The 13,956-nt window shown below is 36.1% G+C and overlaps 1 protein-coding gene across 4 annotated transcripts in view; it reads left to right on the top strand.

The window, feature by feature from the left end:
- The window catches only part of LOC113113694 (latent-transforming growth factor beta-binding protein 1), a 72,590-nt gene that overhangs the window by 5,717 nt on the left and 52,917 nt on the right, over positions 1-13,956 (top strand). For all 4 annotated transcript variants that reach the window (XM_026280094.1, XM_026280092.1, XM_026280095.1 and 1 more), the window contains exon 3: positions 10,634-10,976. In XM_026280094.1, coding sequence (XP_026135879.1) covers positions 10,634-10,976 — 343 coding nt within the window. The remainder of the gene's footprint in view (positions 1-10,633; positions 10,977-13,956) is intronic.

Genomic DNA, 13,956 nt, shown 5'->3' with positions numbered 1-13,956 from the left:
GTAAGCATCTGTGGTTTGATGCCAGCCGCACAGTGAGTGGCCTGAGAGCCCCTAAATTTGAGCTGAAATGTAACAAAACATTTTTAATGGAAAACCTTGCAGGGAAATTAGGTGTGGGAAGGGAAAAGGAAGCCTCTTATACCTTAGAGAATGTCTCTAGGACCATTTTTATGGTTTTGGTTTATATAATTTTTATTTTATTATACTGTACCACTATGGTTTCATTAAGCCATTTGTTTTTATGTTTTGCCAACATTGGTGCGCTTTTGTGAAAGGTTATTCTCTTACACGTACAGAATCCAGTATTTCTGCCAGATCACTGGAGTCAACCCATAAACGTGTCTTATGACGGGGTCACCACTGTGTACACATGCTTTCAAGTAAATTAAGAACGAATTATGACCTTTTTTGTTCATCAGACAGCAGCATTAGATGTTGTAATTTATGGTGACTGGGACATAGTGGCAAGGATTAATCATAGGTCATCCATTTTTTTTTTCATTGCCCTTATATTTTTCAATATACGGGGGAAAATGAGAAAGTCCAGGCTGTAGTCAGTACCTCCCCCTGCCTCTATATATCTTCCTTTCCATTTGTGTTTTAGGATCACTATGTCTCCATTCTCCACCTCTCTTGTCTGGGAAGATAGACCTGATCGTAAATTTTCCTGCTAAATGTTTAATGGGGTTTTATTTTTTTTTTCTGATTTTAACACTCACCTCACTCAGAAAGTGCAAACAAAGAGAGTCATCTGAATAGAAGTGCCTTTTGTTTTTCCTGGCTCGTTCTGCTAAGCTTCATGGAACTTCATAGATGAAGTGTTTTATCCGGAGCTGTCAGTCATCCAGGTAGCTTTGGTCACTGACATTGAGTTCTATTATTGTACAGTGTGGAGGGACACTGGGATATTAGCCTTTCTTTTTTAACACCAGGATATTGTACTTCAGTATCTCAAACCGAACCAGACAAGTGTTAATCCTGGTTCATTTTCGGCCCATCATGTCCTATAAATAAATGATAATGTAGACCAGGGGCTGGTTGCACCAGCTCCAGCACCATCTTACTTGCACTACTAAATATTTAAGCATTGCACCATTAAACTTGGGTGAAACATAAACCTACACATAAACTAAATATTTACTGAAGCCTTCAGCCAGTAATAATAGCTGGAATAACCTGGAAGACCGATTGGATTACATCAATCAGATCATGTTTTAAATGACAGAAAAAATTATGTTGACATTTACACTTGTTTATATTTTTAGAGTGAACTTTATGTGAATAAATTGGATTTTGGCAGCCCTTTGACATGAAACCGATCTTAACAATGAACTTTCCTGTGTTCCTCACCCTGTCATTTATGCATGCCAGCATTTTAACACACAAATAATAATAAAGGAAATAAATATTGAAATTTCTGAATTGCTATATGTGACCCTGGACCACAAAACCAGTCTTAAGGGTATTTTTTTAAATTGAGCTGAATAAATAAGCTTTGCATTGATGTATGTTTTTTTAGGATCAGACAATATTTTGGCAGAGATACAACTATTTGAAAATCTGGAATCTGAGGGTGCAAAAATATTGAGAAAAATCACCTTTAAAATTGTCCAAATTAATTCTTAGCAATGCATATTACTAATCAAAAATTAAGTTTTGATATATTTACAGTAGGAAATTTACAAAATATTTTCATGAAACATGATCTTTACTTAATATCCTAATGATTTTTGGCATAAAGGAAAATCAATAATTTTGACCCATACAATGTTTTTTGGCTATTGCTAAAAAAATACCCCAGAAACTTAAGACTGGTTTTGTGGTCCAGGGACACATATTAGTATTTTATGATTTGTTATGCTTTTTTTCCATACCACTATAATTTAAATTTGAAATTAATTGACTAATTATTTTATGATTTTAGCATAATTTCAATTTGGAATTTTTATTTATTTAAAAATTAAATTTATTGCTTTACAACATTATTTCTTATTACAAAATTGTAGGCAGCTTACTGGAACAATAATAATAAATGTCATTCATATCTATATTCTTTTCCTATTCAACTTCACATTACTTTTTGGAGAGCATATGAACTACCATATAAATCTTGCAATAATAACAAATTGTGCGACTGAAGTACAGACAAACTAGTAGTTGCTAAGTGAACTTAATCTCAGTTTAAATAAAACCTACTGGTGCTACTATATTCTGAAGATCAGTACTAAACTAAGATCAGAACATCACTGATCTTTTTTTTTTTTTTTTTTTGAACTTTTGAATTAATTTTCAAGCGACGTATGTTAAGCAGATGTAAAGTGACAAGCAGTAAAGCATCATGGTAATCCAGGTCCAGACAGAAAAATGGCTTATTACTGTAATCTTATTGGTTTGGATGTACGTCTAACATTTGCCGTAACGTATACTTTTGAGAAACAGAAATGAGTATTGGCATGTTTAAAGGTTGTTTGAGTGGAGGTCATGAGGTAAGCCTAAGTTCAGTCTACAGCATGACTGCAGCCTTGTTGTCTTCTCTTCTCTGAGGTGTTTTCTTGTTTGTGTTCACCATGTGATATGCATTGAGAAGCTTTTCAGGCCTTCCTTGAATTCTTTTATTGGTTTGAGGTCATCAAGAAACATTCAGAGCAATTTTTTCATGGGTTGATGGGTGATTTAATTTGTCTTCACAATGGAAGACTGTTTAGGACCACAGTTCTAAATTTAGGACTTCGATGACTGCTTCGATTAAATGCCACTACATAAATATAATTTACAGTTTGTTTTAAAAGTTTTACAGCATGTACAATGCAGTGAATGCTCATGTCTTCCCTCTGAGCCTGGATTTCTCATATCACTCATCTGAAGTGTTTGAGTGTTTTTCCCGTGCTTAGGCATGCTGAAAGACAGCTCAGTCTATTTTGTCCATCAGTTGAACATGGCCCAAATGTTCACATCCTTCGCCAGATAAAGCACAACATGAAAATGCTTCACCTGAGCTCCACAGCACGGCAGATGTTTTTCCTGGCCTTCTGTGCTAAAAAAGTGTCCCAGATCTGCAGGAACAAGTGACTAGGCTGAGGAACCTGCTGGGATGAGCTTGAACTAAAGAGGAGAGCTAAATTCTGTTGGTTCTCAGGGTTCACTTGCTGCACTATTTTTGCATGTGATAATTCAATTAAGACACCTATGTCTTATTTATTAACCACCCTTAATGTAGTTTAACCAGCACAAACAAAAAAATTTTTTTCAGATTAGGCTTAATGTATTATAATTTGTGAGAAAGTGGACCAGATCAAATTAAGCATTTTTAGTTTTTAGATTGACAGGGTTGGGTAAGGTTTAGTTAGGATGACCATTTGTCCACATTTGCCCGTATACATGTCCGAGGTAAGATTTCTAAAGTGCCCAAAATGTCAGAGTAATGGCTTTATTTTTCTATTGGCATGCACTCAGTGGTCCTTGTACATTATATTTAGCATATTTTCATTGCATTGACCATTGGTTGATTATGTCCAATGCCTGCACACTATTAGTCAACTACTTTTTCAATCATTGCCTTCAGCAGGTATGAGAACAATAGAAAAACAAATCCAAAACCCAGACTTTTTAGACTAGAAATCCCGGCCAGGACATTTCTGGGAAAAAGAGGACATATGTTCACCTTCGTTTAGTTATTATGGTTTGCTTTAAGAATAAAAGCTAGTGTCAAACATTCTATGTATGTGAAGAAGTGAAAGCGACATATAGCCAAGTATGGTGACCCATACTAGGAATTTGTGCTCTGCTTTTAACCCATCCAAAGTGAACACACACCCAGAGCAGTGGGCAGCCATTTATGCTGTGGCGCCCGGGGAGCATTTGGTGTTTGGTGCCTTGTTCACGGGGAACCTCAGTCGTGGTATTGAAGGTGGAGAGAACACTGTACATGCACTCCCCCCACCTACAATTCCTGCTGGCCTGAGACTCGAACTCACAACCCTTCTATTGCGAGTCCGACTCTCTAACCATTAGGCCACGACTTTCCCATGTTGTCTCTATAGTGCCTGCAAGGTGTCTCTATAGCAGTAGCTTATCATGCTAAACCACATGTCTTGTCAAAGCAAATCCAAGTAGTACCTTTCAGATTCAACACGTTTGAAGATGTTAGAGCTGTGGGAGAGCTCTGCAGCATACAGATCATCTTGAATGGACCCTTAGATGTGTTACACGTACAAATCTGTGCCAAGAAATGGCCTGACCACAGCCCCCTTTGATTGGCTCTGTGTCTACTGTGAAATACTAGTAGACTGAAATGGGCTTATCGACCACTCTGTCTGGTGTGTTCAGCTGTGCGTGAGCTCTTACACCGCTGAGTACATTGAGGGTACAATGCAACACATTTAACACTGATTTCAATATTGACTTGAGTGATAAAACTAATAAGAAGCTGGACATGTTGGAATTACCCAGCACTGCTCCCCATAGCCCTACTGAGTCAGCAACATCGCCCTCTCATTTCTCTCACGCTTTCTTTATCAGTTTTTTTTTCCTTCCTGATCTTTGTCTTTGTGAGGCCTAACTTTATCTCCCACTTTCTTTTTTTGGTACTGTGCAGTTTAGTCAGCAGGAAGTTTTGTTAGAAGAGGTCTTGTGCAGAGGGCATAACTTTTTCTTTAAAAGTTTAAACAGTAGTGTACTGTAATTATACAATTTAATTAAGAGTTAATATTTTTATTAAACAGTTGCTTAAAATTCACTACAAATATTTGAAACTCAAATGTGAATTATCCGTTCTCTGGACTGTTAGATTTTGAATGTGAAAGCTTATGCTTCTGAAATGTGTGGTAGATTTGCATTTCATGCATGTAATTATTTACCTATTTACAAATTATGTACATGTAGATGTACATTTAGTTTGGCACTTCTTATCAATATGGGTCAAATAGATGTTAGCATTCAAAACATCTTTTGTGTTGCACAGAAGTATGCAAGTCATAAGAGTACAGGTGCATCTCAATAAATTAGAATGTCATGGAAAAGTTAGTTTATTTCAGTAATTCAACTCAAATTGTGAAATTTGTGTATTAAATAAATTCAATACATACAGACTGAAGTCTGAAGTCTCAACAAATTAGAATATGGTGACATACCAATTAGCCAGTCAACTCAAAACACCTGCAAAGGTTTCCTGAGCCTTCAAAATGGTTTCTCAGTTTGGTTCATAAGGCTACACAATCATGGGGAAGACTGCTGATCTGACAGTTGTCCAGAAGACAATCATTGGCACCCTTCACAAGGAGGGTAAGCCACAAACATTCATTGCCAAAGAAGCTGGCTTTTCACAGAGTGCTGTATCCAAGCATGTTAACAGAAAGTTGAGTGGAAGGAAAAAGTGTGGAAGAAAAAGATGCTCAACCAACCAAGAGAATCACAGCTTTATGAGGGTTGTCAAGGAAAATCAATTCAAGAACTTGAGTGAAATTCACAAGGAATAGCCTTAAGCTGGGGTCAACGCATCAAGAGCCACCACAAACAGACGTGTCAAGGAATTTGCTGAACCACAGACAACGTCAGAGGCGTCTTACCTGGGCTAAGGAGAAGATGAACTAGACTGTTGCTCAGTGGTCCTCTTTTCAAATGAGAGCAAGTTTTGTATTCCGTTTGTAAACCAAGGTCCTAGAGCCTGGAGGAAGGGTGGAAAAGCTCATAGCCCAAGTTGCTTGATGTCCAGTGTTAAGTTTCCAAAGTCTGTGATGATTTGGGGTGCAATGTCATCTGCACCCGATTACAAAAAATTTGGAGCGCTACATGCTTCCTTCTTCTGACCAGCTTTTTAAAGATGATTTTATTTTCCAGCAGGATTTAGCACCTGCCCACACTGCCAAAAACATGAAAAGTTAGTTAAATTACCATGGTGTTGGTGTGCTTGACTGGCCAGCAAACTTACCAAACCTGAACCCCGTAGAGAATCTATGGGGTATTGTCAAGAGAAAAACAGGAAACAAGAGACCAAAAAATGCAAATGAGCTGAAAACCACTGTCAAAGAAACCTGGGCTTTCATACCATCTCAGCAGTGCCACAAACAGTGTCACCTCCATGCCACGCTGAATTGAGGCAGTAATTAAAGCAAAAGGAGCCCCTACCAAGGGCACAGGTACCCTGAGTACATGTTAAGTAAATGAATATACTTTCCAGAAAGCCAACAATTCACAAAAAAAAAAAATGTATTGGTCTTATGAAGTATCCTAATTTGTTAAGAATTAGTGGGTTTTTGTTAAATGTGAGCCAAAATCACAACAATTAAAAGAACCAAAGACTTAAACTACTTCTGTCTGTGTGCACTGAAATTTATTTAATACACAAGTTTCACAATTTAAGTTGAATTACTGAATTATTTGAGATGCACCTGTATGTGAGGTAAGTGTAGGACAGAATTTTCGGTAGCACTTTATTTTACAGTCCTGTTCCTCATGTACATACTATGTACTTATTATAGTAATTACAATAACTATGTAATAACTAGGTACTAACCCTGAACCTACCCCTAAACCTAACCCTACCCCATGTAGTTACCTTGCATTACCAGAACTTTCTTAGATAAATACACTTTAAGTACACTATAAGTACATGTTAGTACACGTACTGTAAAATAAAGTGCAACCAAATTTTCTTTTGTCACAATACTTCTACTTTAACTCGTATAGCACTTTTTCTGTATGTAAATGTGTGGTAGGGGGGTGAGTTTTGAAGTACTTTTGTGCCTTCATGTGTTCATTGTGTGTGTTTATGTGGGAGAGGTGGTGCACAAGGGCATGATATGAACAGGAACAGTGTTCGTGTGTGTACTCCGTTTCTAAGGACTGTCTCACTTTTGCAACCCTGAACCCCAGAGGGCCAATCAGGTACATTGGAAAAGGAGGGAAACAGGGAGGGTGGAAAAGAAAAGTGAAATCCCCTGCTGTGGGTCATGTCAACAAAAATGAAAAACTCCAAACCAGGGGGAGTAGTTTATATGATGTCATATTTGATGTAATCAGTCTCACCTCTGTCACAAGCCGTGTGTGTAATAATTTATGGTAAAAAATGCTCATTTTAATCCAGCTTGTATGGAAAAATGTGACGTGTGTATGTGGTTGGATATAGTTTGTCTTCAAAAGTGAGCTAAATTTAATAAAAAACCTCCTTTGGAAGCATCTGGAAAAAAGATTTTAAATATAAATAAAGCACATTAATTTTTATTATGAAAAATGACATTTAATTTGTTTATATACATCATAATTTAATTAAATGTACATAAATATTGATTTAAATCTACAGTGGGTATAGAAAAGAATCACCTTCCTTTAAATAATCACAATTATTTGCTTTGCAGCCTGAAATAAAGGACACAGTTTTTGTTTTATATGTATTTACTCAGTTCAACTTATAACATCCAAGTGAAAGATATAACACAAGCATAACAGAAGAAAAAACTGAATCACAGAGTATACTTATTTACAAATTATTTGTATTTCAAAAATGCTGTTCTTTAATTTTGTATTCATCAAATAATCCTGAAATTTTAAGAACCAAAAACAGTTTTCAGTATCTATAAGATCCATTATTAATAATTGAGCACAAATAATAACTGTAATAATTAAGCAGCAAATCAGCATATTAGAATGATTTCTGAAGGAACACATGGCACTGAAGACTGGAGTAATGATTACATTTTTAAAATATCTAAAATAGATAACTATAATTTAGAATCTAATTTAAATTTAAGATTTCATAATATTAGTGTTTTACTGTATTTCTGAATAAATTCAGCCTTTTATAAATAAATAAATAAAAAGGCTTAATTATTTCAAACTTGTAATGTGTCATGTCAAACATGTCAAACAATGAGTGTATATAAAGTAATTCATGTGAACTAATAAGCATTAACAAATTAAAACAATTTTATATATATATATATATATATATATATATATATATATATATATATATATATATATATATATATATATATATGTATATGTATCATGTATATATGTATCACTTTCCTAATCACTGCACTTGAAAGCAAAAATCTTCAGATGTACAGTGTTCTAGAGTAAGTTTGAGAATGATATTTTAGAGCTTTATGAAACATTTTAATTTTCATAACACGTGCAATTACAGAATAAAGCCTGGTTAGAGATATACAAACATTTACTCTTACATATCTCTGCTAAAAACTGCTACACTAATGTTTATGTACATTTTGACGAATAACTCAAAGCCCAATAATTGTTTGCGGTTGGCAAATATTTCTGAAATGTTTAGCTGCTTACATCTTACCTCAGCTTGCAGTCAGGTGCCATGCAGCTCAGTTTCTGTGCACAGTCAATCCCACCTTCTTTTATTTGATTGGCTCTTTCAAAAAAAAAAAAAAATTGACAGTGACGAGGGCTTTTGAACCACTGCCCTGAGCTAGAGCATGGTAAATTAATTTGAATTTTTGACTCTGGTGGGCCACGGAGGCCATTTGTCTGGGTCGATGGAGGGATATAGGCTATGTACATTTACTATAATTAATTATTTATATATATATTTACCCAGTGGGCTGTCCCACATTGTACAGCGGCCCACCAGGGAAAACTCCCTGTACTCCAGATGGCCACTGCATGTCTGTAGCAGTCTGTGTAGAGCAGCTGCAGTTCACTGGGATCTCATAGAAACTATTGATGAGATCATCCTTCCTAACATCTGCCTTGAGAACTGGGTGCTGATCCATTTTATAATTAGGAATATCCATAGCACTCAATTACTTAATATGACTAACTAAATACGAACCTATTACTCCCATCCTACTCTCTTTGCACTGGCTGCCAGTCTATTTTAAAATAGAGTTAAAATTTTTACTTTTTGTAAGGTTTTAAATGGTCTGGCACCTTAGTACCTTTCTGATCTGTTGAGCTTATACAGTCCAGCTAGATGTCTAAGGTAATTGAATCAGAAACTCTTATTCGACTCTAGATCTAGGCCGAAGAGAAAAGGTGACTGGCTTTGGAATAGTCTTCCAATCTCTATTAAAACAATTGAAACAGAATCTCTTTTAAAAACAAGGCTTAAAGCCTACCTCTTTAACAAGGCTTTTAGTGTATGAGCCAACAGGAGTTTATTATGTATAATTATTATTTGATTGTCTTGTCTTTTTTGTTTCTATGTATTTTGATTCTTTTCAAGTTATATTGTTCAGCACAATGGTCAACCATCGTTATTTTATTGTGCTTTATAAAAAAAATAAAAAAAATAAAGATTTTCTGATGAGCATCAAGCTGCCATGTGTGTGTGTGTGTGTGTGTGTGTGTGTGTGTAGCCGGGTTTCCATCCAAAGTTGCAAATTTAACTTATATCGCACAAAACATTTGAGTGCAAGCACCGTTTCCATCCAGCGAGTCAAAGGGAACAAAATTGTCACTTCCTGATAAACTGGCACTATTACATAACTAAGAAAAGCAGGAGAAGCTACTGAATATAATAATTTTCCTATATAATAAATTTCTTAAACCTCAGAACGAGCAGACGAAACACAATGAATGCGGTTATTGTTTTCAGAGGTTTAACAGTTCTGGGAGAAATACTTTGTTGACAGACTTTGCTCAGGCATTTCCGAAAGACCATATACATTTACATACATTACATTTATTCATTTAGCTGACGCTTTTATCCAAAGCGACTTACAATTGCTATATATGTCAGAGGTTGCATGCCTCTGGAGCAACTAGGGGTTAAGTGTCTTGCTCAGGGATACATTGGTGTCCCACAGTGGATTTGAACCCGGGTCTTTCACACCAAAGGCACGTGTCTTATCCACTGCGCCAACACCACCCGTATAACAACATAACAAAATGCACATAAAAGCAGGGTGATGGAAACCCAGCTAGTGGCAGAGTCCGTGTTAGTAGGCCATAGAGGCCGCTAGGCTCTTTATAGTTGAATGACAGCTTTGTTCCTGCTCCTCAACGATGTAATTACAGACCAGAAGTCAACACCCACTCATGAGTTATCCACTCATTTTCCCTCTCTCTTACTCTCTCTGTTGCTTCTCTTTCGTTCTCTCTTTATCCCCTGATCTGTGCATATCAGTTCTGACTTAAAAAGCATACAATAACTATGTCCTTACGCACTTTCTAATGTATTAACTATGCTGAAAATATTGCAGAAATATCCACTTCTAAATGTTACATTCCATGTAAAGCTTGACATGCTGTTACCACAAAATAAAAACCTAAAGTATAAAATAAAAATATTTAATTTCATCGGCCACATCAGTTCATGTAAAAATGAACAGAACAGAAGTGTGCACAGGAAATTATGTATAACAGAAGGCTACAACAACCCTTCCGTCCCACCCTTCCTCTGGTTTTTGTTAGTTTTTTTTCTTTATTTTTGGTATGCTCTGCTTTGCTTTTAATAATAAATCAAATGTTTTGTTTTACTCAACACCATGCCAAGCATATTAACTAAGACCATCCTGAAAAACTATTTTCTATAAACTTCTGTAAATTTTAACAGTACTATATAAGTAATGAAACTTTATCATATGAAATTTTGTTAGAAGTTATATTATATGAACTATATTATGACTTTTTTTTAATTGTTTAACTTTTCTTCTCTTTGTTGCAGCTAACTGTACACCGCCATGCAAGAATGGAGGGATGTGCTTGCGGCCCCACGTGTGTGTGTGTAAGTCAAGCTCTAAAGGCAAGTACTGTGAACAGACTACTCTTCCCCCATCCTTACATCCAACTGGACCATTAAATGGAAACACCAATGGTGGACTTCCAAACGGAGGTCATACAAATGGATACCCCAATGTTCATAATGTAGTTCCCCAGCGTCCTATTCCTCAGCAGATCTTCCCGCAAGGCCAAGGTCAAGTGCCGTTACCGTTGCCTGGCACCAACCTGGGACATCTGACCCTGTCCATGAAGTCGTCACCCAACGGACCCAATCCTTATCAACCACAGTGAGTATGACGGCTGTCATAATACTGTGGTCATGGTTCAAGATTTGGGTGAATTTTCAGTCATAATGGTTGTTTGGCTTTGTCGTGCGCAAAGTCCAACCACAGTTAAATTATCGAATAATGTATACACTGAAGTTACTTTTCAGATGTTTCCTGTTGAATGTACAGTGGTGTGATGGCATTGTTGGATGCTAATGTTTAAGACTTACCAGATGGCAGCATTTATTAGTAAACCTGCTATTTGAAAACCAGTTATATAGCCTGAAAAGTTTGAATGTCAGTTGAATGTCATTATTGAAAAGTTTCAATAATCAGATTGCTTGATTAAGGATGGGTAATCTAGCATACTGTAGCAAAGGCCTGGAGTAATTGAGTAAATCTATTTTGGACTTTTAAGATTCCTCGGGCACTTAATTCACCAAACTTGTCTTTTATTATTTTAGAATGTACTGCTTTAGCTTTATATTAATGCCAGACGTCAGACGTCTGCCCATTTCATGCCCCCCTACTACTCTCTCAGCCTGGGTCTGTTTTACAGAAATAACCACTGTTTATAAGCCTTACTCAATGAAATCTTTTTACATGACTTAGACTTGGGCTTTCTCCAAATTGTGACTTTGAACTCCTGATGTCAGCCTAGTTTTTTGCTGTAACTTTTGTTTGCCCTCAAAATGCGATTTTTATGAGCATCCTTTACTGTGACTGACTAAAACCCTGCAGACTCTTTAGTGATCTGTTTTTGAGGGGTTCTGGGGGTTTGGCTCAGGGTTACATTGACTTTTGGAAAGCTCACAATTACATCAGATGTCAAAATCATAAGATGTGGGGGAAAGCCACAGAATTGCCCCCATATTGGTTCCAGGAAAAGCTGTAATAATGTGGCAGGGCAGGATATTGATGAATTTTACTGAAAATATTAATGAAAGCAGTTTATGTGCTGGGACTGACGTGCATTTCCAGTCTCTGCTTTGTAATTGCTACCAGACCTGTCCTCGAAAGCAGGTCTGTTGTTTCCACAGGGTTTATTTTGTGTGGAAGAGGTAGACCTCTCTCCAGAACTCCTCTTCCTCTTAGCTACAGACAAACTTGCTCAGAATTTGAGAGGAATTTACTGCATTTTTATAATTAGATAAATTTGAATGTTATATATAATCAATATTTCATTATATTATTAGTATAATATTTGGGTTACAATAGCCAAAAAGACAAGACTCGAGGTAGAACTGTCATGATATCAGAATTTACATAAAATGTTCTGTATATGTTAATATCTTGTGAAGACAAATGTTTTGGCAAGACGTACACATAGGCTTTATTGCAGCCAATAATCAGTCTAAAATCATAATAAGCATCTTTAATCAATCATTAGTCGATAATCAGACTCTATGCACTGTAACAATAAAGCAAACATGTACCTCTATAGTGATTTCATCCATATGTGTATCAAAGGATTCTAGAACCAACAGTCACCTGTCAGTCAGAAAGTGCTTGGAATTATTTTATTTATTTTAATTTATTTTATTTAGATTTAAGTACCAAGATCCTGCCACTCCATCTTGTCAAAGTTAGGAAAACTGGTGAGTTACTGTCGCCATGCTTGTTCTCTTAGACCAATTTGCACAGTCTCAGGGTTGCCAGTGTAACACATGGAAGCAGTGAGTTATGTATGCATACATTTTACATGCAAAACATTTAACATGTTCTTCCACTGTTATTTTACTCTTCAAATGGTATATTTGCAACTGTTAAAATATGACCGTTGTTAGGCCGCATGTCCTTTCAAATCTGACTGCACAAGTGAAAGGTTTATTGAGGCGCAGATTGAATGATTTGTTGGTGTGCGTGTGTCTGGCAGCAGTGTGGGTTTAGTGTATTGAAGCTGTGGTTGGGTGTCATCACTGCAGAAACAGGTCATCGAAATGGTTATTCAAACACTTGGGGAGCCTTAATGTTTTGGGTAATTGTGGACAAACTTCTAGGAACAATAAATGTAAAAACATTTTACGAATTAGAATCAAGTATGAGCTATGTAACAAATCTTTTTGATGTATCAATGAACTCGATGAACACTCATTTTCAGTCTGGTTTCATGTAGCATGATTTTACAGGTATGCAACAGTTTCACAGTCTCTCAGCTACAATAATTTTGAATTTATGGACTTTAAAATTAAGATCAAATTTGCAGAGGCCTTGTATTAGTATTATAGTGAGAAAAACCTTTAGATTTCTAGTCGAATGAGTTTGTGGATTTGTGTCAGGAAAACCTTATCCATCCACAGGAACACTGCTGGCCATTGAAAGGAATGAGACGCTTTAGCAGAGATTTTATCCAGTGTTTTCTGATGGCGCTTTATTTTTCGAGCCTGGATCAATGCAGAGAATTGTGCTCAAGCTGTGTGGCACACTGTATTTACTCTAAACCTATTGTTTGACTAAAGTGATTTTAGGTGTTAAATGTTGGAGGTTTTGATTAAGCCTTTTAGTGGTTGTGTTCTGATGATTTTTCTTTGTTGACTTATCCAGATCTCAAGTAACCTCATGAATCCTTTGTTGGCAGTTTAGGTGACCTTTAGTTAAGTTGAAGACTGAGTGACTGGTCCTTTTAAGTACTCATATAAAAACATAAGTTGAACTGACACAGCTGGCTTAGTGTATTGTTCACATCTCATCAAATCGGATTTTGGGTAAAAAGAAAATGCATTTTTTAACTTTCAATGAAACCGATAACAGTATGTTGTATGTAAAAGCAGTCGCGAGCACAAAGTTGTACTCTTATTTAAAATAGTAATTTATCATTTTAATTGCATTTCAGTACTTTTTAATTTATAAAGTTTATTATGAAAAATATGAATGCAATCATGGAATTATTTGCATTAAAAAAAATCTATTAAGGTAAATGAAATGCCCCACTAATTAGTAGCAGTTGATGTTGTGGCTATGGCTGTGTGCTGTATGCTGGGGTAAATGAAGCCAGAGAAGT

This window comes from Carassius auratus, chromosome 14, assembly GCF_003368295.1.
Source record: "Carassius auratus strain Wakin chromosome 14, ASM336829v1, whole genome shotgun sequence".
Taxonomy (NCBI): domain Eukaryota; kingdom Metazoa; phylum Chordata; class Actinopteri; order Cypriniformes; family Cyprinidae; genus Carassius; species Carassius auratus.
The sequence above is the reverse complement of the archived record's forward strand: the minus strand, read 5'-3'. Positions and strand labels throughout refer to the sequence as shown.